Below are 27,230 nucleotides of genomic sequence, written 5' to 3'. Positions count from 1 at the left end.
AAGTAATCCAAAGTATTCAAAATACGTTACTCTCATTGAGTAACGTAAAATAATACGTTACAAAATACATTTTCATGTATTCTGTAATTCGTAGTGGAATACATTTTAAAAGTAACCTTCCCAACACTGGATAACCACAGTAAACATTGGGGATAAATATTTCTCACTAACTTATAAAAATGAAATCTTTTAATGAAATTGCTGAATCTTGACTTTTAAGGAGACTTTTTCGGAAAGCAGCTTGAGCTTTGAGAAGAGGGTCAGAAGAAAAAAAACATACAAAAAAGACTCTTAAACAAGCACTCACACACAGAGATAGAAACATTAGCATTTCCACAATGTCACAAGCCAAAGAAAATATAATGCTTGCTCCTCAAGATATAATTTTTCAAGAGAAGCACCAAAAAGTGTTAGTTTGAAGCTGTAGTTTTTGAAGATAAAAAAACTACAGCTTCGAGGTGATCATATAAAAAAGGGTCATCATATATGAATTTTTTTTTTTTTTTGCAAGAATTTAATTTCAGTGCACACTGTAGTTACATGACGGGGTAGCAGGGATACAAAGCGATGCCACACTGGTTGCCTGTGTTGCGTGCCATCCGGATGTATCCCTGATCTCCGAAGGAAGTTCCCCAGCTGGAGAGTAAAATTAAAAAAAAAACAATCATTATGAAATAATAGCTCATCGGTGAAATTGAACTGTTTTTAAAACTCCACATGTCATTCAGCAGCTGGTTGCTTTGTTTTAATCTATGAATAAACATTAACAAAGCCGTCTTTCTTCTTCTTCTTCTTCTTCTTCTTCTTTACATTTAACTAGGTGCAGTGCATGGTTAATTATTAATACGGATAGGAAAGTTATATACATGGGTATGTCCAAACTTTTGATTGGCTGTATTCTTTTGAAGTCTTGATGTTTCCATGGATTAACTAATAATTTAATAATTTAATAATAATTTAATTTAATGATGGAGGCCAACTGGTATATCGCAGCCCAACAGTCTGGAGAGTTATTGCTTAAGTTTAAAAAAATATATAATTTAAAGAAATCCACTTTAGTCCTGTCAGCAAAAACTGAACGCCTGAACAGAATGTAACAATCAGTTTTTGCGTGTTGATGATATGTACTTTTTTAAAAAGCCCTGACTTCGATCTTTCACTTCTTATTTGTCTTCTAGAGTTCTCCCAGAATGCACCACATTAGTGAACAGATGGTGGAAGACAATAGAAGCCCTGTCCATGAAATCACTTTGTATATAAAAGCCAGATTCAAGAGAAATCAGTGGAGTGAAAATGTCGCACCTGTTCTTTATGAGCCAGTAGTCTTGTCCATTCAGAGTGCCGTAGCCCACAGCTAACACAGCGTGATTGACATTCTGAGTGCATGATGGGTCATTATACACTCCTGAAATTATAAGAAGAAATTATCAATCTCATTGTAACATTCCAAAAAGCTAAAAACAATAATTTCCAAGAAAGTTTTATTAATTCAAGCTTTTCTCGAAACATCTTCATTCCTCCAAACTTCTCAAAACTATTTCTCCATATTAATAGACAAGAGTACACTTGACACCTGACGAAGTGTATCTTACCACTCCTATATAAAATAAACGTGGGCCGCCTAGCATCAATTCCCACTGAAATGGGTCCAATGGTAGCAAGACCCTGCTTCAGAGCGTTCTCGTCCCCTTCAGGCAGACACTGGTAACTGGAGCAGTTGGCAGCACGGGTTGCTGGGTTGTAGTGGCACTGATCATCCTGAAGTTAAAGAAATAAATGTTAAAGGATCTGATGCAGTCAGGAAAAAAAATAAAAAAATAAAAATCTTAAATTATTCTTGTTTAAAAACATACAAGGCAGGCCTTAGACAGAACTGAACAAACTGGGAGATGGGACCTCATACCACTAGAAGTGACACCAACCAGCAGAGCAGTCCTTGAGCTTGCTCTACTTGCCCATTCTAATGTGACATTTTACATATGAATGATACTTTGGCAAAGTTGTGGATTATTTTGGATTATGAGCTGCAGTTTTTTTTTTTAAACCACCCTTTAGTCACCAGACACTGGAAAACAGGCTCTCCCTTGACTGAACTGCACCTCACTCATAAAAGAGAAAGTCAGTGGTGTCATAATTTGCACTTCAGGACAAAAATAAACCTAAAGATTTTTTCAAAATACACACATATTGTCATGTCCATATTGAATATTTTTGGTCACTATGCTTATAGAATATTTAACATCAAAAAGTTGCTTTTTCAAATATCTTTTCCTAAAATTAAAAACATTGCCACCCCCGCGAGGCTGGAACAGTCTGTTGAATCGTCTCAGAACTGGCCTCCTCCACACAAACAACAGCGAACTACATAAAGCCTGGAGGACAAACATGTTGTCCGCTCCGATTAATTTATTGTTGCTCCAAAGAGATGTTAACAGCTGACCACAGACAAGTGTGAGTGTTGCTGTCTACAGCCTGAAGGATCGGACTCAACTTCTTGCTGGTGTTTATACACCCACCTAGGTGTCTCATACAGGATTTTGTAGAGCTTATGTTTAGAGTCCTATGTTTATTTTATTTTTTTGCAAAACTTTGTTCACATTGTATGAAAAACAAAAATAAAACAGAATATGATGACTGAAAATCATTTAAACACAATATTTAATTGAAAATTAGACAAAGACAACATAAACTAACATTATATAAACATATTAAAAAATAGTAACATTCCTTAGATTAAATAAAAAATAAAGTAGCTTTGCTCCTGTCTACTCAATTTTTACTGTAAATAATGAAGTCAGATGTTTTGGTTTTACCTTATGAACATTCACCTATTACTAATATTATAGCTGAAAACATCAGTTAAGTACGTAGGTATGTTCTTTTAGCACAAAAGTGTGCTTATAGGGCCACAAAAAGGTTGTGTGTTTACTTACATGTCCTGTATATGGGTATGAAGCATCAGAGTCAATTCCGTGGTTGTCGATGACATACTGGAAAGCTCGGTCTATGTAGCCTCCGTTGCAGCCTTCGTTACCATATTTGCCAGAACAATCCACCAAGTTTTGGGGACTGAGATCCACCAGCTTTCCTGTTGTCTTGGCTAACTGACCTTCCAGGGCCCCTGCAACACTGAAGGCCCAGCAAGCTCCACAAGCACCCTAAGATAAAAACAAACAAACCCATAGGATCTAAAATACAAATATGCTTATATTCTCAGTATTCCTCTAAATGTCCATCTTAATAGCACTGATGCACTTTTTTTACAATACCAACTACAAAAAAAAGTCCTGCAGTGATTTGCAAATCCCATATTTCGTTCAACATGTCAAATGTTGAAACTGAGACATTTTACAATTTCATGACAAATATGAATTCGATTTTGAATTTCATGGCAGCAAAAGATGTCTCAAAAATGTTGGGATGGAGGCAACGAAAGTTTTGAAAATAATTAGGCTAACTAGCAAAAGGTATTTTACACAGCATCCCAACACCTTTGGAATTATGGTTGTAAAACTTTGACCCCAAATTACACATCTGACTGCACTTGTAGCTGTGACAAAATAAACAAGCTGAAACACACTGGTCTGGCAACAAAGGTGTTCTTTATATTAGTTCTGTTGCTTGAGTTTTCCTTTCTAGTCTCTTTCCACACTTCTTAGAAATCCATAAAGAAATCCATCTTGATTTTGATTTAATATATACAATTTATTGATATAATAATAAATAAACACTGACTGAAAAATCCCCCTTCAACAATGTTCCTGTAGCTTGTCACTACATCAGACAGAAATAGAATAAATTCCTTGTGCATCATTTCACACATTTCTGTGTTTGGCAGCTCAACAGGCATTTGTAGAGGTGAAGCAAGGGTCCAGCAGGGTGTAGGAGGTTAAAGAACTCAAGTGACTATATGAGAATGTTTTTTGGTCAGTTACATTTACCGTGTTGCACAGAACAGAAGCAATGCCAAAATCAATATGTGTGTGTCTCTGGTTAAATGATATTCATCTGCACAACACAAGTTAAAAATAAATTGGGCATCAAAATCTGTTTCTTTCTTTTAAAATTATTATTTGTATCTTTATGATTTTTCCCCTTAGACTCTATGCAAAGCAATTTTAGCACAGAAAGTCATATGGATTTAAAATATCCTAAAGTAATGAATATTTTAGCACTAAAAGTTTCTAGAGACAAATAAAGTGAAGCTTTGGAATGGACTATTTACATACAGAAAGAAAAGGCAGAACATTAAAACATATATTTCCTTATTTCGCCTTAATTTTTGTATATTAATCATCCAAAAACTAAGATAATGAGACAGTTTTGAAAGTATCTACGTTAAAAAAAACCCCTGTAAGACCGTGCTACCCACCTTCTTTGCACCAAAACAAATGGATGTGACAAAATAATTGCTAAACTAGCAACTGTGGTAATGACATCCTGTGTAAACATGAACCTTTTCAAAGAATAAGTAACAGGATGAATGGGGGATATGTTGACACTACTGCCTGTGTGGCTATGAGACATCAAATGTTTTTGCTCTTCTCAGCAGCACTAATACACAAACCCTGATTTAAATGACCTCTTTTTTTTTTTTTTACCTGCATCTTGACACTGGTGACATAACCCTTCTCTCTCCAGTCCACAGTGTCTGGAATGCCAGAACCTGATGCCCCTGCAAAGGGAGATGGCGCCCTCTGGATGCCAGTGGGAGGTTTGAGAGTTGCAAAAGACTGCATGATCTCTTCTTCTGTCTATGAGGAAGAAAATGCCAATGATGAAGTAAGAAACAAAAGCCAGTCACAGTTGGCAGACAGTTATCAAAGTTTTCAACTTTAATTTGCTCTATAAACTTTCTAAAAGCTTTGATTTTTCATATAAATCTCCCCTATGCAATATTTATATGTTATAATTTCCCTGACTTCATTAGAGCCATTTTAATGTTTAATTTCATAATCAAACTTTGCATCTAATCCAACTACTAACCAAGCTGCAGGCAGCTGAAGCTGTAAAAACATTGTGGTGCATCAAGTGCCGCTCCAAGCACTAACAGGATGTGTCAACAGCAAGACCAAACATGTCGCAAGACAACAAAAGGCCATGGTGGCTGTCTTTTTGATTTAAGCTACACTGTAAGAACAAGTCCTAATATAAAAGTATTTTACTTGTATTTTACAGTTTTGTTCTGTCCTTCTAGAATATCATTAAATTTAAATAAAAAGACTGTGATTTCACATTTCAAATGTAAATTAACGTAAAATCACTGTAAATGTAATAAAACATAATTTTCTTGTTTTTTGTCTGTACATATGCATATATAGATTGTTAAAATACATTCACAAATGTATCATGATTGCACAAATATTTGTCCGTTATTTGAAGGATTGAACTGTTAAATTCAAATGTAATGCTATGGCAAAATATATAACATGATTCCTATAAATGTTGTTTACATAAAATAATTATTACTATTATTGCCATTAAGGGCCATCGTGGCTCAAGCGTTGGCAGTTCGCCTTGTAATCACAAAGTTGCCGGTTCAAGCCCCGGCTCGGACACTCTCGGTCGTTGTGTCCTTGGTCAAGACTCTTCACCTACTGGTGATGGCCAGATGATGCGATATGGCAGCCTCGCCTCTCTCATTCTGTCCCAGGGTATGCAAACCATTATTATTTAAACCAACTGTTAACAGTATATTTCTGTACATTTAAGGAGTATTATTCATATTGCCACATTCATTGACCTTGTTTATAAGTAATTTCATTGTTTGATCACATTAAAATGTTCCTAATTTAATGTTTAAAAGCACTTGAGAAAGGCAAAATCCCACGTAAAATTAGGGCAACAAACTGTATTGTCATTACTGAAAATAACCGTATTTTTATGAGAAAGTTATTTTCTGTTATTGTATGGTATTACTTTGGCGCCCCAGCTGCCGGAATATTACTGTTTTACTAGGATTTTTTTTTTTAACAGTGTAGACTTTTCACCTCAAGAATAATTTTCCAGAGCTCCATCTCACCAGACTTAATTTTTTTTCCATTTGTGGGTCATAAAGCTCGAGATATTTCTTGATGTAAACTTCTAGTTTCTCATTCATTAGCTTAAACATGAGAGAAGGCAAAAAGGGAAGAAAGGGTGCTTCTACAGAAGCTAAAAATGTAAGCTGCAGAAGTGTAGATGTAAACGCAGGAAGTGAAAAAAAGTATTTTGAGGGGCAGGTGGAAACTGATCATATAACTGTGGCATGAGGTTTTGAGCCAGCATCACTGTGGAGGTTTTATGTGGAAAATGGTGGTCAAGTGTTTTGACATAACTCTGTTGGGCCTGAACACAAAGACTTTTGAGCCACTTGTAGCCTCAGTTTTCTGCCAGTAATCTATCATCCATCACACACCCAGCTACTCTTCAATATGGATCAGCTTTAATTCTGTTGACCTTTTCAACATCATTAATACAATCACCATTAATTAATAAAAATTATCATAAATCAAAAACATTAATGAAGCAAGAGAGTGTCTCACCAGGTCTCCCATGTGATTCATGCCCAGTTCATAGGTGTGAAGTCCCATTGAGGCCTCCAGGTTGTGCACGGTAATCATCTTCAGGTTATTCTCCCACAGCTTGCGGCGGTGAGCATCCTCCACCTCACATAAAGAAAGAGCAGATGAGGTGAAAATGCTGTATAAGTTAATTATAACCCTTGTGCAGAGTTTGTCCATACAAATATAACACTTTAAAAAAATATTTATAACTACTTTTTGTCACATACATCTTTTTTGTAGCTCTTCCCATGTGTCTTCTTCCACAGCTCCCAGTGTGCATCCAGTGTGGATTCAAACATGGCTGCTGCCCCGGCACACAGGGAGATGAGCAGCAACAGCAGGCCTGCAAACACACAAACATAGACGATGACACGAGAAGACAGGATGTCACCTGACCTTTGATGAGACTGATGCTCACTAACACACTGAGAAAACAACCTGCCTGGCAAAGAGCTCAAGTTTCCAGCCAGAAACAGACCTTAGTTTCATAAAAACCACACATAGAGACGCTGGCACGACACAGGCCAAAATATTTTCAGTGCTGTTTTACATACTAACAAAAAGAAAACAACAAAAAGATGGAAATCAAAACAAAGAATAGGCGTTTAGTGAAATATGAGCACAACTGAACTTGTTTCTGAGAGCCCCTGATATTTAATTCTTCTTATTAAAATCCAACATTTACTCTAAAAGGTTAACAGAAGCCACAACTATTTTCCTAGATTCATACATGGTTATTTTTCCCAAATGAAAAGGCATTTTTTTCACAATTTTACTGTCTTGATCTGCTTCTCAGTCAGAACGCGGAAAAACATGATTGTAAATATTGGTTTACGTCACTTGTTATCAGAAGGGCTGGCAACAAGCTGAAAAAGGCATACAAGAATCAACAAAAAGGTCTCAAAATACAAAAAGGGAGAGTGTTTGGAAAGTTTTCTTACAATGACTAAGAGCAAATATACAAAACTGCAGACATTGAAGTGATTCCACTGAAAACTGCTGTTTGAACTCAGAGTTTAAGTATGTTACCAGGCTGTAATTGGTGCTGATGTTGTCTTCAGGGGTTTTATACCAAGGTGGCTCATTGGCCTCATCTACATAGCAAAAGTCACTTTTAAAAAACAAAACAACTTTTTGCACAGATCACTGTGTCTTTAGGGTGTCTGAGTGTTAAGAGAAGTCTCAAGTATCACTTCTACATATTTAAGGCTGTGCAAATTTTTCAAAATGACTCCACAGTCACAAGACCTTAAGTGAAACTTATGAACAAGCAAAAAGTACAGCGATGAATATAAAGCTCCACCTGGTACAGTTCCCAACTGGGGAAAGGGCCCTCTTCAAACAACACACACAATACCCTCAGTGTATATAACCTTAATTTAATATGATATATATAATATTTTTTAACCAGAATTTATAACTCATCAGGCTTCTCATACTAATGTATGCGATTTAAGTAAGCGATCTATTCAATTTTTACTTGGAGTTTTACCCCAAAAGTGACTTTGACTGGCTCTTTTTTCCGCTTCGTTTTGTTGTCATTTTCATAAATACAAATACAAAAACGAAGAATTCCGGTTTTATATTACTTTTAAATTGTTTTACTAAACAAATGCTACAGCGTAGTTGTACATCACAGCCTTCCTGTCAATGGTGTAATTACATAAGGATATACTAAAAATACACCGAGTGTGTTTGGACAATTTCTTTTTCTGCATTTATTAAACATTATAGAAACACTTTACTTCACTGTGATGACATTATAACAAGGTTACAATATATTTCTATCGTTGAACACACCTGCAGCCTGAACAAAGAAAAGTCTTTGAAAGCTACATAAACGAAAGTAAACTAAATTATGAAGCTTTTTATGGGGCGATGTCCGCCTTTTTGTTTTACTAGCCAAATAATATTTCTACTAAAGCTGTTAAAGTATTACTGGAAAGTGTTTCACTTGCCTTGATTAGTCGGACTCATCTTTGCTGCGCGGAAACTCAGTCTGACTGCGTTTCCTTGTTGCTATTGTTTAAGAGCGAAGTGTCACATGTTCTCTCGCAGTTCTTCCTCTTTCGAAAGTAAAAGCTACACCGTTTTCCTCACAGTGCAGGAAAAGAATAGTTGAACGCATAAGACATGAAACAGAAGGTAAACAAAAAACACTTATTCAGAGGTTTTCTCAAAAATTGAACCACAGAATTGCACACTTTCGGAAAGTATGACAAGTACACACACTCAGCATTTTATTGCACATTAAAAGTGTCTTACTTCCCACATGTAGCCTTTTCATTACACCTTATGAGCAATCAAGTTTTTTAGTTTTAATTTATTAAGTTTTTTATCTTTAGTTCAGTGTAGTTGGGTTTATTTCCAGATTGGGGTTTCCTCGTTATTATTTTATGTTTTAGTTTAGCTTCTTATTAGACTGAGAGTTGTGTTTCTGTTTTATATTAGTATGGCAGAGGCAAGATTAAAGTTCAGAATAAACACAACAGAAGCACATCGCTTTGTCAAAGAAGGTATCTCACAGTCATGTTTCATATGCCAGAATTCCTTTCTTGAAATTACAAATTCGACCAAGCTGACAAAGTTATTTCCAACAATATTTCCTTTGAGTTTTCATTTGATCTCAGTGACTAATATTCTAATATTCTATTATATTCTATTGCCTCAGAATGGCATAAAATCATAATTTTAGCTGTAGCTACCCATATTAACCTTGCTATAAGACTATCATGTGTGCAAATGACAGTTTTCTCTGAGGGTTAGAAATATGGAAATGGAAAACTTGGAGAATGGAAAATTATATTATGGCAATCCACTTATTAGAATTTTATATTTAATTCATTGAAACTAATCAGAAAGGTCAGGAAGGTCATTAAAAATCGTGGAAGTTAATTCTGCAGTTACAGGAATAAGTGGTTCTGGAAAGAAGTGAAGGTCAAAATAAATATTTGACCTGTCAGCTATAAATGAAAGATCATGAGGTCAGTACGTTGTCTGCTGTTGGATGAACACAGAAAACTGAAAGAGGAACAAACCAAATCATGCATTTCAGTCATGAACATATAAGTTTAAGCAATGGTTTCATGGCACTACATGCTTTTATAGAGTAATTCAGCACCATATAAATAATAATCATTAATGCAAACTCCTTGTGGTGCCAACTATGGCCGAAAAAATACAAACGTCACTCATTTTCCTACATGAAAATAGTCATGGGGGTTAGTGTTGGAGTGATGGTGTTCCTTACTTCAAAAAAATATAGAAATATTGCACATTTAGTAGAATAATTAAATTATAAATATAAACACAACAGCCACTTTATATACCTGTTAAACCACTCATTAAAACAATGACTGATTATCAGCCAATCCAATGGCAGCCACTCACTGCATTTAGGCACATAGACAGGTCAAAACAACCTGCTGAAGTTCAAAATTTGAAAATATCCATTGATATTATGGGAAGGAAACAGTAACTCAAAAAAATCAGTAATTATAACCAAGGTGTGTAGAAAAGTCTTTCAAATCTTTGAATGCACAACATGTCAAACCTTGACGCAGCTGTTATGGCCTGTCTAGGGGTGGCCAGACCACAACGTAAGGGTGAGCCATCTTCATCAGACCCAAGCAGCCACATCACGCAATTGGTAAAGTTTGATAATGATTTATTTACAATATATTGATTCGTTAGTTTATTTGACATAAACAAGGAGCTGATTATAGCTTTGGGGTGGACCTAAACAACGCCAAAACAAAACAACAAACCAAAGGAGCCTATCTCGAGTATTCACCAAACTTACCTAATCAAACGAATCAAACGAAATGACAGCAACTTGCCTCCCTAACTACAAAAAACAGGAGAAAACTATCATCAAACAAAAAATATTGTTCGGTGTGATGGATCTCACATTGTAAAAAAAAAAAATCCCAAAAAACAGTAATATTCCAGCAGCTGGGGCGCCAAAATAATACCATACAATAACAGAAAATAACTTTCTCATAAAAATACAGATATTTTCAGTAATGACAATGCAGTTTGTTGCCCTAATTTTATATGGGATTTTTCCTTTTTCAAGTGCTTTTAAACATTAAATTAGGAACATTTTAACGTGATCAAACAATGAAATTACCTATAAACAAGGTCAATGGATGCGGCAATATGAATAATACTTAAATGTACAGAAATATACTGTTAACAGTTGGTTTAAATAATAATAATAATGGATTGCATTTATATAGCGCTTTTCGAGACCCTCAAAGCGCTTTACAATTCCACTATTCATTCACTCTCACACACTGGTGGAGGCAAGCTACAGTTGTAGCCACAGCTGCCCTGGGACATACTGACAGAAGGGAGGCTGCCATACCGCACCATCGGCCCCTCTGGCCATCACCAGTAGGTGCAGGTGAAATGTCTTGCTCAAGGACACAACAACCGAGACTGTCCGAGCTGGGACTCGAACCGGCAACCTTCTGATTACAAGACAAACTGCCAACTCTTGAGCCACGATCGCCCGAAATAACATTATTTGATGCAAAAAAAGTTTATAAGAATCTTTTTATATATTTTTCCATAGCATTACATTTGAATTTAAGAGTTCAATCTTTCAAACAACGGACAAATATTTGTGAAATTATGATACATTTGTGAATGTATTTTAACAACCTAAATATGCATATGTACAGACAAATATATTTGAAAAACAAGAAAATTATGTTTTATTACATTTACAGTGATGTCATGTTATTTTACATTTGACATGTAAAATCGCAGTCTATTTATGTAAATTTAATGATATTCTAGGAAAACAGTACAAAACTGTAAAATACACAGTAAAATACTTTTATCTTACATTTTTTTTTACAGTGCAGTTTCTGCTGCCTCATTCAGATGGTTGGGTCAGAATTAGATCTAAACAACATGAAATAATGGATTCAATCTGCCTTCTATCAACGCTTCGGCCTAGTGGTGTTGTAATTACAACTTTTTCTCCAATCGATCTTTCTGAGTTAACTTCAATAATTACTTCCTCCAAACCATCAACGTGTCTTTTAGACCCCATTCCTGCCATTAATTAATGCTTCAATCTTAAATATGATCAACCTATCTCTAATAATCGGCTATGTACCACAAGCCTTCAAGCTGGCTGTAGTTAAACCTTTACTTAAAAAGCCATCCCTAGACCCAGCTGCTGTCTTAGCTAATTATAGGCCAATCTCCAACTTTCCTTTCATATCAAAAATTCTTGAAAGAGTAGTTGTCAAACAGCTAACAGATCATCTGCAGAGGAATGGCTTATTTGAAGAGTTTCAGTCAGGTTTCAGAGCTCATCACAGCACAGAAACAGCTTTAGTGAAGGTTACAAATGATCTTCTTATTAGAATATTAGCGCCAAATCACAACAACAGTCGCCTTAAGGTGCTTTATATTGTAAGGTAGACCCTACAATAATACATACAGAGAAAAAACCAACAATCATATGACCCCCTATGAGCAAGTACGTTGGCGACAGTGGGAAGGAAAAAACTCCCTTTTAACAGGGAGAAACCTCCAGCAGAACCAGGCTCAGGGAGGGGCGGCCATCTGCTTCAACCGGTTGGGGTGATAGAAGCAAAGGACATGATTTCAGTGTAAGCTGCCAGTATTATCCAACATGATCTGACAGCAGCTCATTTACAGTTTTATGGAATGTGAGGCTGTTTAGAAAATCTGGAAATGTAACACACAGGGTTTGAGCATATCATATGATTATAGTTTATGATGTTGTGGTGTATCATTGAATTATTGTACAGTTAAATCCTTTCATCTGACTTACTTCAGTGCCCACATGGAGTAGAACCATTGGAAAGTATTTTTGAGTGGATATCCTGATCCTTACATAACTTATTCCCATATTTGTTTGTGTTTTTGTAAAAATTCCATAAAATGTTTTTTACAAAAAGATAAAAAAAAATTCCAAATGAGGCATTCAAATTCAAAATGAACCCTTTATTCAATTTCATAGAAAACATCTGTTTACAATGTAATCATTGGAAAAGTGCAGAACAGAACGACAAGTCCTTGTGATCACAAGAGAAAATAGTTTTATAGATTTATAGGAACTCACACTACCAGCAGGAAAGGAGTAGCTCCCATTGCACAGCAATGTTTCCTGTCTTTTTTCACACAGAAAGCAAGTAAAAGTAGGGACTGAAACTATCACTGACTACCAGTCAAATACTGTAAAAAGAAAAAGTATGTTGTGCCATGTAGATATGTAGATTTAACTTGCGACTTCAGCATAAAACAAGCCTGTGTTCTGGCTTAGGTTTATTCACCAGCATGCTCTGAAGTTACAATAAACTGTATGTGTTTCTTTATTAACCAGAGCACAGCAGAGGTCTGCAAGCATGAGATAACTCCAGGGTTTGAAAGTGTTTTTTTTTAAATGTAAGACTCAAAACATTTAATGCCTGTTTTCAGTGAACCTGTTCGTTATCTCCAAATTCCATTTCCTGTTAGAAAAGACTGTGTAAACAAACATATTGTACTGTAGTGGTTGCGGATGTGTTGAAATGAACATTTACTCTGAACATTTCCAAGTGTATATTCGTCTTATAGTAGTCTAAGCAAAGCCCGTTCATTTTCTCTAGTCTGTTCACACGATGGGGTAGCTAGTGAGGTTGGTGATGCCGCAGAGGTTGCCACGGTTATGTGCCATCAAGATGTATCCCTTGTTGCCCCATTCCTCACCCCAGCTGTGAAGAAAAGACAAAAGACGGAGTTAAGATGGAACGATGGAGAAAATGAAATATCACCAGGAGTCAAACAGCATTTCGGCTTATCATTTTGACAGATGACATGAAAACAACAACCAACCAACCAACACTTAATTTTAGTGGACATTTGAGCCACCTGATGCCATTCAGACAAGTGACATGTCCCACCTGTTCTTGACAATCCAGTACTTCTTCCCCTTGGTGTTCACTCCATAGCCTACTGCCAGTACGGCATGATTGACGTCATCTTTGTTACAGTTGGGATCGTAGTAAACACCTGGGTTCACGACAGAGAGAGAGAAAAAAAGAGAGTGAGCTGCATTAGTGAACAGTGCATAAACGATGTACCTCGCACACTTTTTAATGTTGAATATAACCAGAAAGTTGTTGATGTGTTATTATGTTTAATTGTTTTACTAGCTTTTACACACCATTATAACTAAATTTTACTGCTGCCTAATTTAAGGTTTATTGCATGTGTGAACTCCATGTTTAGTTTATTTAATTCATACTTAATGAAGAAATCCTGACTAAACAGGCCCTTAAATTCTAGGATTTTATTCCACACACTTTCCTTCCCTTATATGAAGTAGGTGCAGATAACAATTTCATTTGACCAGACATATGAGAAGTTCACTGACCATGCTTGTAGAACTGGAAGCTGCTCTGTTGTGCATCGATGCCCACAGACACTGGACCAACTTTGTAGAGTGCAACAGCCAGCGCGCGCTCATTACCCACTGGGATCTCCTTGTAGCCTTTGCACTGGGCTGCCATGCCTGATGCATTGTAGCGGCAGGTCTGATCCTGCAGGCAAGACAAAGGAGGAGAAAATGCTAAAACAGTTTGTTGCCGATTTTAAAAGTGTCAATTCTTGATATTTAAGATGCTACTTTTCATGTCCTTACTTCACAGTATAATCATATTTAGGTAGAATATTGAATTTTAATTCAGTGGTTATTACTGATTAACCGACAATAAAAGCAAGTTAATAATTGTAGTATAAAACCAATAATCAAAATACTTGCTATGCAAGGTTTTGGTACCTTGTGACTCTTCTGTCACATGTTATATCACATGATGTGTTTGGTGCAATTCCAACTAGCCAAACAATAGAGAGACGGCAGATTTTAATCATTACCGAGCAGATGTACTTCCTTCTCATATTACCAAATGACTAAAGAGGAAACTATGCTCACACTGTGGGAGAGTTTCCTCTTCATCATTTCTGCTGAATCACCTCCCTCTGGTAAGATGTTTGCAGCTACTTTACTGTCAAAATGGAATACTTTCTTCCTTGTTGTGTGTGGTTGGTGAAGTGTGTGAAGGGGACAAACGTGACACCCTCACAGCCAAGTGAGAATCTCTTCACCATTTTAGTTTCAATATGCATCTGCAGCTAACAGCTGATTACTGGGTATTATTTATAACAACTAGGTTTTTGTGAAAAGTCTTTTTGTGCAAAGCTTCTTTGTAAGAGTGCCTTCACAGAACAAACTTCTAGCTTATCTTAAGTACTGGAAGAGGTGGGGCAATCACTCATTTAAAAAACAACAAACACCAACTAAATTATACTTGTTTATTACTTGGAAAAAAAAACTTGCCTGACTGTTTTGGTCCATCTTGCCTTTATGTGTTCAAGCACCCAGTGATATTAAAATATAAGTGTTTAGTTTATAGAGAATGTGGCACTCACTACATGAAATGAACTGAAGTGAAAGGCTCGGATTAATAAGCTACTTCAAGTTTAGTTGTGTGTTTGGCAGAGTGGGTTGCTCACCTGTCCAACATATGGGTAGGCCGCTTCAGAGTCAATACCTCCATTTTCATTCACATACTGGAAGGCATTGGTCATGTATCCTCCTCCACAGCCGTCGTTCTCTGTAACACAGTCCACCAGGTTCTGAGGACTGAGGTCAACGAGCTGCCCGGTCTGCTTGGCCAACTGCCCCTCAAGGGCCCCGGCAGAGCTAAAGGCCCAGCAGGAGCCACAGGAGCCCTGTCAGGGGTCAAAGAAAGACTGGTGAGTAAGAGGTTTAGTTTGATATGTACATACCACTGTGACTGGACTGTTGCTGACAACAGTAAGAGGAAACTAAGCCGACATAGAAGCTATAATCAGCAGAAATGTAAGAAACCCAGACCAGACCAGAGTTGGTAGGAAACAGGAATAAATGTGCACATTGTAAGGAAATAAATACCCAGCTGTTCTGATAGGCATTATTGTTTAAGCAAACCACTTGCAGAGAGCCTGTTTTTTTTTCCCATAAAATAATCAGTCATCAAGGAATAACAGCATATTTAAACCATATTTATCACATTAAAGAGAATCAAGTTAAACAGATTAAATCAACATCACAGCAAATGCTGTGTCTTCTCCTGTCTGTCCACTGGGAGGCAGACTGTGACCACAATGACAATGAAAGAAAGCCATTTCTGTTTGCTGATCGAAATTCTGTAACTGCTGTGAATTTGGGTTGTAAATAGAATCAGCTGCTGGGCAGTTTGTGGTGTTCAGTAATGTTGAAACAGTGTTAATGACACACAGTGAGAAATGGGTTTTTTTTACAAGTCTGGACTGAAAACATCCAGCGCTAATGAATCACTGACACCGCCATCGTGTCACCGGTGGCTTTCACCCAGGAAATAGGGACTTGCTGCAATATAGATGAACATTTATGTTGAATTTAAATTAAAAGGTTATTCTTGTTAACATGTGTTGGGTGTAACTAATGCTTCTGTGCCTGAAAAGGTGCAGATCCCTTCCCTGTATGTTATGAAAAACCTCCCTGGAGGAGTGCATGATGTAACAACACTAGGTTAATGCTTATAGCTCTGAAACACTTACATGTAAACATACATTTGGTTTTAAAGTGCGTCTAGAAGTAGAAGGACCCATTTCAATCTTATTCCCTATTCAGAAGAACAATTAATAGCATAGTATTTTCTTTTTTTTGGCCTCCATTTTGAAATGTCTGAGTCTTCACACCTCTAATGCTCCATCTCACTCTGCTGCTTAGAGATGCCCCAATTAAAAACTTTGTAAATCTGAAATCAGATCGCTGAATGTTGTTTGTGGCTTTGAGCTCTGCGATAACAGAAATTTGCCTGAAATGAAGAAAACATCAGAAACACAATTCAGTCATCATAAAAGGAGCTGAGGATGAAGCAGCAGAGCTGTTACTATGCAGAGACTGCAACCAGTCTGCTGCATAATTCATGAACCAAAGGAACCAAAGCAAGAGTTAAAAATAAATAAATAATCCTGTTTATGGCTGTGTGTTCAAATACATCCGCCAGGGGGAGACAACGTAACACACAATCCCTCAAAGAATGTACGTTTTACTAATTTATATTATCTATCACAGTTACCTATTTTTGACACTCATATAACAACAGTTTCTTTATTCTGATTTCTATGATAATTTGTTATCAGAATAAAGAAACTGTTGAACATTGTAAAAAATTTCCTACAAGTATATTCACCAATTCCACCAGATGATTGTTGTTTACATAAATGTTTTTTTTAATTTGCTCTTAACAACCAATTACATCTAATGATGAAGGCCTTTGTTACCAAGTCAATTAACTATGAGAACAGCCTGTTACTTTCAGTGTGCATCTGAGCACTAAGTGGGACTGGTTACATCTTTAAATGTTTAAATAAATGCTGTAAAGATTCAAGCTTTTTTCCAAGTATTTTTCTGAATCTTTTTTTCTTTTTTCGAGGTTACAGTAAAAAAAAATCTTCACAAATTGTGAATTACATTCAGTCTTTTCAAGGCAACAGGCTGCTGAATGTTTTCATTTAAACTAGAGATGAATATAAAGGTGTTCACCTACACTTACATAAAACTTTTTAAAACTATTCATCTCTGATTTCAGATGGTTTCATAAACATGTATTTTGACTTTGTGTAAAACAATGTCAGATATTGCCGCTGAACACATAAAATGTGTGACTGAAATCCCAGTTGATGTCATTATTCTTGCCTCTGCCTTCAACAGTAACAGTTCCCCACAGAAATCACGGAGGTTTTGAGTTTCACTCTTAACACTTTTCCTGAAAATAGCCCTAGGAACTTTTTCTTAGTTCTCCACAAACTTTTAGACAAACAATCATATGCCAGAGCCCACGGGAATCCTAACTGTAGATACTCTGCTAAAATCTACAAAAACTTCCTCCAGTAAGAAACCTGCTGTTTCAGATTTGATTTCCAAGAACTGTGACAGAGCAGATTGTCTCTGTCCTCTGTCCTGTTTGGGCTTGCCCCGTGTTGCGATATGCTACACTGTACTTGATCACGTTAAATGTTTCCATTACACAAGCTGTGCCCTTGTGCTGCTATCAATTGTGTGTTGACTGACACATTTCATTTGAATGCTATCTCTAAAACACTTGCACTGAATCTATTTATTCACACATTTCTGATTCATGCTTTTTTTTTTTTGTTAAGTGCCTATTTCTTTCTTTATTAAAGGCAGCAGCCACACATGTTTTTTTATGCTCACTTGGTCAGTGAATTGTGGTTGTGAAAAAAAAAAAGTTAAAGCCGCACTTTGACAGTTAAAGAGCTGCTTTCTGAAAACCAACATATGCAGCTAATGATACCAATAAAAAAAACAAAACATTTCAGCTGATGATATTAATCCACACTGACAGAAACTAGTCGAATATTATTCAGTTCTCACCTGGTTCTTAACTGAAGTCACCATGCCCTTCTTGCGGTAGTCAACAGATTTGGGAATTTTGGAGGGCATGTCATCCATAGCCAGGGTGAAACTGCGCTCCTGGTTCACCGGGATTTGCAGGCCAGTCATCTTCTCAGCCACCTCCTCTGAGGTCTACATGAACAGAAACACAGTTAACGTATTATAAATGGTGTTTCACATCGTAGGGATGTTACTGAATGAACATTTGAACAAAGTTGTAGTCGGGGTCATAGGTCATAACATCCAGGCAATGGGATTTTTGAATAATTGAATGAGAGAAAGTGTTCTTGAAAAAAGAACCAGAGTGCCGGGGGGAGCTGGAATACAAAAAGATTTTCAAATGTGCATATGACAAACTGCAGACTTCAAGAAACTGCAGGCAAAGGAGTAAAGGAGAGAGGGATATAAAGAGGTCAAAGGGAATTCAAATTTGTGATACATTTGTACTTTTTACTGGCTGCCACAATGGAACTTTTTGCTAAATAAAACCACTTTGTTATTGTCTGGATTCCCTGGGGCTTTTATTACAGCTGAGTCTAAAAGTAGAAAGATCATTAATGGAAGAAATACAGGCCATCTGTTAATTTCGTTTATTTAATTTAAGTGCTTTCAATCAAAATGGAAAAGCATCCTTCATTTCCCACCACCTGTTATTTCATAAATATGAAATTGGCCATTTGTCAAGAATTCAGATGCGCATACTTGTTCTATCACTAATAAATGAGCTTGAACCCTGCCATGTTGTGCTTCATTTCTGGAGCAGCCTTTTAAAGCCTCTCCGTGTTGATGAAAAAAAGCCACCATCAGTCACGACCCACGCTGGCATGTCACTGACACCGGCTGATTTAAGGACACCAAACCCAGTTTCACATCAAGGGGCTGCAGCATGCATTAGTGAATAAAAAAAACAGAGATGACAAACCGACTGCAGCTGCAAAAAGCCAAAACTGCTGAAGAAAACATGAATGTGACATGCAGGAGCTATTTTTTACTGTGAAAATTACCCAGATCTCACTCAAACAAGCAAAATATTTGCTGTTCCAGTTTCTCAAAAAGGTGGATTTGATTGTGTCTAGCGTCATACATGAAAGATGTACCAGAAGAAACAAAATATTTAGTACTTGAGTATATTCAAATCTATGTTGGTGTGTTACACACTGCAAGTGACATGTATAAAAAATAGGGACAGATGGTCTTATAGAGATGTAATGTGCTGGGATCACATACATGTCAAAAACAAGATGTAAAAAAAAGTGAACATGGAGTCGTGATTAGGACAGAGATGTGCCAGACTGCATGTCGATCCACAACCAATAAGAACGTCTGGTTTTTCAGAAAGAGGCTTCTGGGACGAGCAGTGTGAGCTATGGTATGTCCACTGACTCTTCTTCTTTGTCAGGTTTTAGACAAAGTCTAAACCAGTGTCATTAATTATGATGCACTTCATGGAATAAAAAGTTTTATCTGGTATTTGACAAGATTGTACTCACCATGTCTCCCAGATGGTTCATCCCCATCTCAAAGGAGTGAATGCCCAGCGCGGCCTCCTCGTTGTGAGCCTCAATCATGCGCATATTCTTCTCCCAAATGGCCCTGCGGATCCCCTCCTCACCCTGAGGGGAACAAAAGTACACGTCACTGTACTTAAGTTAAAAAAAGAGCTCCCTGTCTTACACTTACAAAACAATCCACATTTTTAGAAGCTTTAAAAGTATCACAAATAAATATTATAGCAGATGTTATAAAGAAGTCCTTATCATTTCGTTGCTTCCATTATTATTAGAAACAACAGTGACCCTCCTAATATGAACAACAAGAGGACTTTTACTTTCTAGGATGATGATGCAGCCTCACTTTTGAACTGGTGTGAATGGTTTTCTTATAAAAAATCTTTATAAAAAATAAAAGAAACACTTTTTCCAGTCTTAAAGTTTGCTTTCCTTGTTTCTACACTCATGCACGAACACCTGACAGCTGAAAGAAACTAATCTAGGCAAACAGGACAAATTTGCATTATAATTAGCAGATTAAAAAAAAGCTTGTCTGTGTTACAGCCCCATTTCATTAATTAGGTCAATTAAACCAGTGCACATTCACACAACAATCTTCCCTACAGATTATACATATGTGGGTTAAAACATTAGTTTGTCCTTTATTCAAATTCCACCACTATGTGTCATCCACGAAAGAGTAATATTATAATATGGAAGTGAGATAGAGCCAAGTGTTTGTTATTGAGAAAATCAAATATGCTCTACTTAGTAGTCTAGGTAATCTCACCAATGATTAGCATAACTATAAGCATTATTTCCATCTTGATATTCATTCCAGTAATGGAAAATGTAAATATGGTAAGGGGACTTTGATTATATTAGATCAGTGATGCCAATTCAAAGAAGGTTGAAAAGCTCTCCTGTGCATAAATACTGATTAAAATCACCATGAGGGGGAGAGAGAGATGTCTTTTCTGCACACTACAGAAACACATGTTATAAAAACTATATACGCACATTCAGTTCATGAATCAAAGCACATGTAGCTATACACACTCATGAAAACTAGACATAAACACACACACACATGCCCCAGCTGTGGAGTGCTGACCTCTAGCTTGAGGTGAAGAGCAGAGGGATAACAGATGCTCAGTGAGCATTCATGGAGTAAATCACAGTCCGCTATGGTTTAAGAGCAAACTGCAAACAACCCCTTCTTCACAGCCAGGAAGAGAAACAGAGTATAGGCAATTTTTTGCCGCAGAGAAACCGAGAAAGAGGAGTGGAGGACTTTCCTCTGTTAGAAATTTCTGGCTCTGGTGATATGGCACATAAAAAGCTAATGATAAAACTAAATTACAAAATATGCTAGGATTTTTTTTTCTCCTCTTGTTTCATAATATCATTAAATAATGATTTAAATACCCATAGTTGTTGAATTAGTCTTTTAAACTGAAAAGTGTTGAATTATACTAAACAAAAAAACAAAAATTGAAAGTTTAAAGGAGGATCCAAACATCTACTGGTTATGGATGAGAAAGTTGGACTGACAGAAAATTGCATGTCCCGCTTCAGGTAAGCTTCTGTCTGTTTAATTTTCAGCCAAAACAAAGAAGAAGATCAACCAGTGCTGCCATCATGTAAGGAGGTAAAATTACCAACAGTTTAAACATAACTGATTCGATCATATAAAACAAAATGTGACTGGGGAAGAATATTTGTTCCCTGTTAATGTTGCTGATGCTTCCTTCTGTGACTCTCTGGCTTTACCTGATCTGCTGTTAGCGTTTCTGCCAAAATAACTGAAACTGGTGGAGCTTCCTTAAAAAGGGCAGCTTAGCCTGCAGACTTACAGAAGCCTGTCTTGGGCTCAGATGTGGAAGATGCTGTGTATAAATAAAATATGAGTCTTTGCCACATGTGTATGCAAATGTATTAAACTATGTAAATTATAAATAACTACATGTTGCTGAGACTGGATGAGGTTTTTTTTTAAGTCAAACATAGCATTGTGCAGTCATGTCTATTCCTTTTCAAGGAGCAAGTTGCATCAGATAAAGAAAACCAATGATGTTTTGAAACTGTGATATGCACATTTGATGGGAAAGCACATAATGTGCATATTTTTTTATTTCATTATTTCATTTTAGAATTAATGTATTCACCAAAGGCTTCACCAATACTGCTCGCAGTTTTGTTTTCAGGTTTAGTGTTTTATTTGTAGAAGTCCTCTTTCAGGAAAATCAGATTTAAAAAGAAGCATCTGCTTTTTAAAAACAAAATCTTTATATTTCCTACCTTATATTTAAGTTTTCTTTGTGCTATTTCTATCTCTTAATTTTATCATTATTTTAACTCTAAAACAATAGTAACACACACTCACCAAGCCATTGTATTCTTTCCTATGTGTGCTCTTCCACTCTTCCCACTGGGCATCCAAAGAGTATTCATCAAAACGGCCCAGCGCAGAGGTAGCCAGCAACAGCACACACACAAGTGGCAACATCCTAAAACAACAAAAAACACCTTCATGTTTTTATTTATACCAAACCCAAAAGTTTTTTTTTATTAACAAAGTTTTATTTTTTACAATAGAGTTTTCATATTTCAAAAGTGTCACAACATTATAATTAGGGTATGTGTACGCATATAAAATATCTCAGTGTTATCTTATGGGTGTCCAAGAGAGGAGTTACAGTCAAAATTCCCATTCAGAAACAGAAACAGTTTACCATATGAACTTCCTGGAGAAGCTCAGGTTTGAATCAGGTCACTTCTTCATTTATAACCTTCCTGTCTGCACTCGACTGTCATAAGGATAAAAGCTAATGTATATATCTATCGATATCTATATATGCTTTCCTATAATCCAGTGAGAGCATTGTGTTTCTGCAGGGGTTTACTCTCATGTGGTTGGTTTCATTATCTCAATCATGCCACAGTGACAAAAACAAAATGCTAAGTTGCACTTCTTGGGAAACAAACCTCTATTCCATGTTTTGGTTTGAGACAGGAAACTCTCAGGATAATTCTTATATAATTTTCAACGAATTTCACTTTCGTTTTCAGGGTCAGACCGGACAATGCTGGATATAGTTTGACAGCAAACGTGAATGACAGCTACAGGATGAAGTCTCAAACACAACTGAACTCCACTGAGAAAATGTTTTCACTCTCGGTCTCATCAGTGATTCAAACATTTTAACTGTGGGTTTTTTAAGTCCAGGCAGTGTGAAATTTTTTCTCTGCCTTTGTTTCTTGGGCTTTCTGAGTCCATCTTGTATTTTAATACATTGTGCTTCTAATCTGCATTTGTGGGCTTTGTTTCCAGTAAAGGTCGCTGACCTTGGAGTTTCTCTTAACTAAGAGCAGAAAACAATATTTCCTTTTGTTTTCTTTTCTTTTTCTTTTTGATTCCTGCTTCCTACACTCATGGATTATACACAGCATGGCTTCACCTTTGGGTGAAAATCTATGTTTTAAATAGAGCAATCCCATGATACATGCCAGTAATTCAGCATATGTGCACAATGCTGAGTATGAGTCACAAGACTTCTCCCTGTGGTAGCTTATGTTTTGAAAATAAATTTATATTTTGCATAAAACATTAGCATTCATGACTTTTTTCACATTCCCAGATGTGTGGGGTTTTTTTTATTTTTTTTTTATTTGCATTGGTATGTCAAACTTTCCAGAACTCAAACTGGCTGCCAGTAAATGTTACGTCTCCCTGCCTCCCTCTTCCAAGAATGACTCTATTAATGTGCAGTTGGGTCAAAATTGTTCTGTAATCTTTTTTAAGGCTGATTACTTTCTTAGCTGCAGAAAAGCTATGCATATATTTGAACCAACATTTATGGAAAAATCTCTTTCAAGGTCTTGAAAATCAGTTCATGTAATTAAGTAAGAGCCATGTCTAAGTTCAGTTCAGCTGAGTTGTTTTTACTTAAATACTAAAATATCAGAAAGCAGCAGTTCTTTCAAACTGATTTAAAGTTTAAAACAATAAAGTTACAACACGCACAAAAGAGCAAAAAAGATTTTGTGTGTTAGGAGTGTTAGGAGATCAGCAGTAAACAAACTTACCTGAAGTCCAAAAGTCCAAAAGCTCAGGGAATTCTTCCGAGTTTGACTTGGTCTTCCTCTGCTGCTGAAGTAGGTCAGTGGGCGAGTTTATATCGGCTGAATTTTGAGGAAGTACAATGGGAGCTCCAGGCCTGGGGAGGAGTTTTCTTCTAACATGGAGGGAAATTACATCTGGTTTCACTGAATAAACCGGATGATGTCAGGTGTCAGGTTACAGAGACATGTCTGAAAACTCCACAGAGGATGTGGCACTGCTGCAGTCTGGGTTAGTGCTTGAAGAACAACAAAGGTGCTTTGAAAAAAAAAAGACCTGGAACTTGGCCTTTCTTTACAAGTCTAACACTGATTATCTTTTATACTCTAAATCATGAAGAAGAAGAAGAATGCTAGGTTAACATAGATGAATGGATGGGTCTCTGAGTGATTAATTATTGAGCAAAGATATTTTTATTCCAAAAGGAAGGAAGGAAGGAAGGATGCAGCAAAAAAGGCACATGGAAAAAAACAGTATGGTACAAGTGTGTACAATGTAATAGTTGTCAGCCAATAAACTGGGTTACTCAGTTTGCACTAAAAATAATTTGATAGTGGGCACCAGCAGCGGCTGTTACAAGAAAACATGTCATCTCCTGCACTGCACATTTAGTACTGCTATTATTTATTTAGCATTTAGTGTGGTCATTATGAATATTACTCGAACCAAACCAACACGATAAGTCAAAATATTTGCAAAGTTTTTTTTCAGGCCTGTCGGCTGAAGATTTCCAGAGACTCTTCCAGCGCAATTTCTTTTGTTTCTTGTTATGCTGAAATTTTTCTCAGCAGAACATTTTCTCAGAACGTTCTGACACTTGGTGTGGAAAGGCTATTAAGGCTACTATATGTATTTTTTTTTATGTTCATTGTGTGTAACTGGAAAACAATTTCTCTACTTGAAGAATAAAAACCAAACGTGCTTATTTTAGATTTTAGATTAATTATACAAGAACACAGCATGTGAAACTTGATCATGAGTGGCAGTTTGCTAAAAAAACATTCCCACAGCAGAATCCAAATAGGTCTTTGCCATATTTGTATTTGCTCCAATTTCTGTCTGTTTGGTGGTACTTCCTCTTGCTGTTAGTCATGTGTGTATATACATGAATGTGTCTTATGACTCCTATACTCATACTGTTGTCTAGCACATATCTAGACAGTGAATTAAATATAGGAGCATCCCGTGCAGCTGAGATGTCCAGTGATACATGTCCATGTTGCTACAAGTTAATCAGACGTATAATCATGTCTCCATGAACAATAACACATTGTTCAATGGAGAGGCCTTGCTAACACAAGTGCTAGCACTACCATTATCACAACTGCTATTACAAGTGCAGTCTCTTCATACAGAATTATTCATAATACATTAATGATTATTCATGCATATCATTACATATTAGTCTATCATGTGTTTGTGATCTGGACAAATATATATTTATGCCACCTTGAACTTGAAACATACCAAGGTTTTGCAGGAACGAAACTTTAAGATGCTAACATGACATTTTGGTGCAGAGCTATGAACAATAAATGACAGGACTACCTTGTCTTGTATTTATATAAATTTAAATCTTTATTGGCTCCTTAATTCCCTAATCAGTAGTGGCTATTTTATGCATGTCCTTGCTCAATACAAAACATTGATCCAGCACAACATGAAGTTTCAGCAATTTGAAGTAAATCAGACAAGCATGTATTATGCTTTCCTGCAGCACTGCAAGGAAACAAAGGAAATTAAGATACCAGTTCGAGTTGTTTAAATCAGACTCCTGTTGTCTCATGTTAGCTTGAGCTTGATGTGTTGCTGAAAAGAGACAATTTGTATGTAGAACCACGAGTGTGGATTTTGCTCCCCATAATTTATCTTGCCATTGCATTACTGAGGGATATCTTCAGGTGCTAAAAAAACTACGAGTGGCCATGAATCCATTTATAAGATGGACAATGACAATGATTTTTCCATCAATATCTAACTAAAACACCTTTTTAAACTCAATAGTATTAAAATCTAATCTAAACTCATTGAATACTGGAAGTGAATGAAGTTCTCTGTAATTCCGATTGCCACTCTGAGATGAAAACATCAAACTTGATGGTGAGTTAGGCCTGTAGAACTAATTTTATTGATAGCGGTAGATGAAGCCACAATTAAGCCACTACAAATACACAAAAATATACTAAATGGCAAAACAAGGTGGGACAATTAAAAAAATAGACATGAATTACCTTGTTATTACTATTGTTATTACTCTTGTTAAAGTTACATGTCATTGTTAGATATCTAGCTAAAAGCTGCTGATAGTGGATTGCAAGTCCACAGTGCACATTTTTTTTTACATTATTTGGCCTGATTGTGATATACTTTTATATTTTAATCTTTCTTGATAGATTTAAAATATGACTTTTGGTTTAAATAAATGAATTCTCCAAGATTTTTGTAAATTTCTGCGATGTTTAGCATATTTTTTCATGAGTAGGTTCAGAGCTGTATTCTGTTTTGTTTGAATTAATTATCAAGTGATATTATTCTAACCACTTATGAAAATAGGTCATTGCAAAAGCAAGTTTTGAACACATGACACCAGCATTTATTAGACAAAAAGCAAATGATCCAGAATCCTGCCTTGTGGGACTCCTAAGGTTTAAAAAAGATATTACATGAATGATTTTACCCACTGGGACAGTTTAGTTAGAGGAAAACCATGAATATCAAAAGGCAAAAATTTAAATGAGCAGAATTTGTTCAGCAGAATCCGACGATTTACAATTTCAAAGGCTTTATGAAAAAATCAATATGCAATAGGAGACGGTATCATACAGTGCACAAATGCAGCTATCGCTCTCTCCTTTGCTGCTTCAGTTCTCCTCAAGGTCAAGAACAATCTTGGGTGCTGTGCTAAGATTCCTGTTGTGTTAAGATCTCTAGTGTGTTAAGTGCAGTGCAGGCAAGCAGCTCAAGGCAATGGCTTTCATCACTGACAGCTCACTATCTAACTGATCGATATTTTAACCGATGAAACATCTGCTCACTGGATTTCACCAGGCTGGAGAGTGCATCTTAAGCCTTTGTAAGACTCTTCCTTCCTCTTTGGCACTTTAGATAATGAGATTCATGAACGGGCGGTATTTTGATTGATCCACCATGCAGCACTCAACCCCAATCTTAGCATCAGGGAGCATACCATCTTGCAGCAGGTCATAACCTGTGTGTAAATGTATGTGTTTGAGCAGATTGATTTATACAGGTATTCCTTACTAAAATGGTTACCTAGCAGTCCGTATAGCTCTGTTTTTTCTTCTTGAGTGCTAAAACAATCTATTAATATCTCCACATGGGGCTGATGCTGAGAATGCTTTTCTGCATTTATGACTTTTTCTCATGTGACCACTTGGCAGCCATTTTTTGTTCTAGTCTGACTCTTTGTTTTGAACAGTGAAAAGTACTCTGAGGCCCAGCTCAGCAGTAAATTCCTCTTGTCTTCCGTTTTTTCTCCTCCTATTAGGTCACATCTGTTTCCCATCTCAGCACATACTCACAACCCACCGCAAAACTGGAAACAGCTTACCTCCCAGAATCCTCTGCAAGTCATATGA

At 36.5% G+C, this 27,230-nt stretch overlaps 2 protein-coding genes across 2 annotated transcripts; both read right to left on the bottom strand.

Moving 5' to 3' along the window:
* Positions 1-231: 231 nt before the first annotated feature.
* Positions 232-8,632, bottom strand: ctss2.1 (cathepsin S, ortholog2, tandem duplicate 1). The gene is made up of 8 exons (XM_040030626.1): positions 8,504-8,632; positions 6,773-6,888; positions 6,525-6,647; positions 4,602-4,754; positions 2,934-3,158; positions 1,593-1,758; positions 1,303-1,405; positions 232-636 (listed from the first exon to the last, which is right to left on the bottom strand). The coding sequence occupies exons 1-8, from the start codon at positions 8,520-8,522 to the stop codon at positions 537-539; spliced, it is 1,005 nt and encodes a 334-aa protein (XP_039886560.1). The 5' UTR covers positions 8,523-8,632; the 3' UTR covers positions 232-536.
* A 3,889-nt stretch (positions 8,633-12,521) lies between these two features.
* Positions 12,522-23,712, bottom strand: ctsk (cathepsin K). Its single transcript, XM_040030625.1, has 8 exons — positions 23,598-23,712; positions 21,895-22,018; positions 19,509-19,631; positions 17,998-18,150; positions 15,087-15,305; positions 13,948-14,113; positions 13,475-13,583; positions 12,522-13,285 (listed from the first exon to the last, which is right to left on the bottom strand). The coding sequence occupies exons 2-8, from the start codon at positions 22,015-22,017 to the stop codon at positions 13,186-13,188; spliced, it is 993 nt and encodes a 330-aa protein (XP_039886559.1). The 5' UTR covers position 22,018; positions 23,598-23,712; the 3' UTR covers positions 12,522-13,185.
* Between the last annotated feature and the right edge of the window lie 3,518 nt (positions 23,713-27,230).

Source organism: Simochromis diagramma, unplaced genomic scaffold (assembly GCF_900408965.1).
Source record: "Simochromis diagramma unplaced genomic scaffold, fSimDia1.1 OVJJ01000361.1, whole genome shotgun sequence".
Taxonomy (NCBI): Eukaryota; Metazoa; Chordata; class Actinopteri; order Cichliformes; family Cichlidae; genus Simochromis; species Simochromis diagramma.
Note: the sequence above shows the minus strand (reverse complement) of the source record. Positions and strands in the feature narration are given on the sequence as shown.

Excerpts from the sequence above, each read along its gene's own strand:
- ctss2.1 (XM_040030626.1), bottom strand. Across the intron at positions 4,755-6,524 it reads TGAATCACATGGGAGACCTG|ACAGAAGAAGAGATCATGCA; the intron begins GTGAGACACTCT and ends TCTTCCTCATAG. Across the intron at positions 637-1,302 it reads TACTGGCTCATAAAGAACAG|CTGGGGAACTTCCTTCGGAG; the intron begins GTGCGACATTTT and ends TTTACTCTCCAG.
- ctsk (XM_040030625.1), bottom strand. The coding sequence starts at position 22,017 with ATGTTGCCACTTGTGTGTGTGCTGTTGCTGGCTACCTCTGCGCTGGGC. Across the intron at positions 19,632-21,894 it reads GGAAAGAATACAATGGCTTG|GGTGAGGAGGGGATCCGCAG; the intron begins GTGAGTGTGTGT and ends TGTTCCCCTCAG. Across the intron at positions 18,151-19,508 it reads TGAACCATCTGGGAGACATG|ACCTCAGAGGAGGTGGCTGA; the intron begins GTGAGTACAATC and ends CTGTTCATGTAG.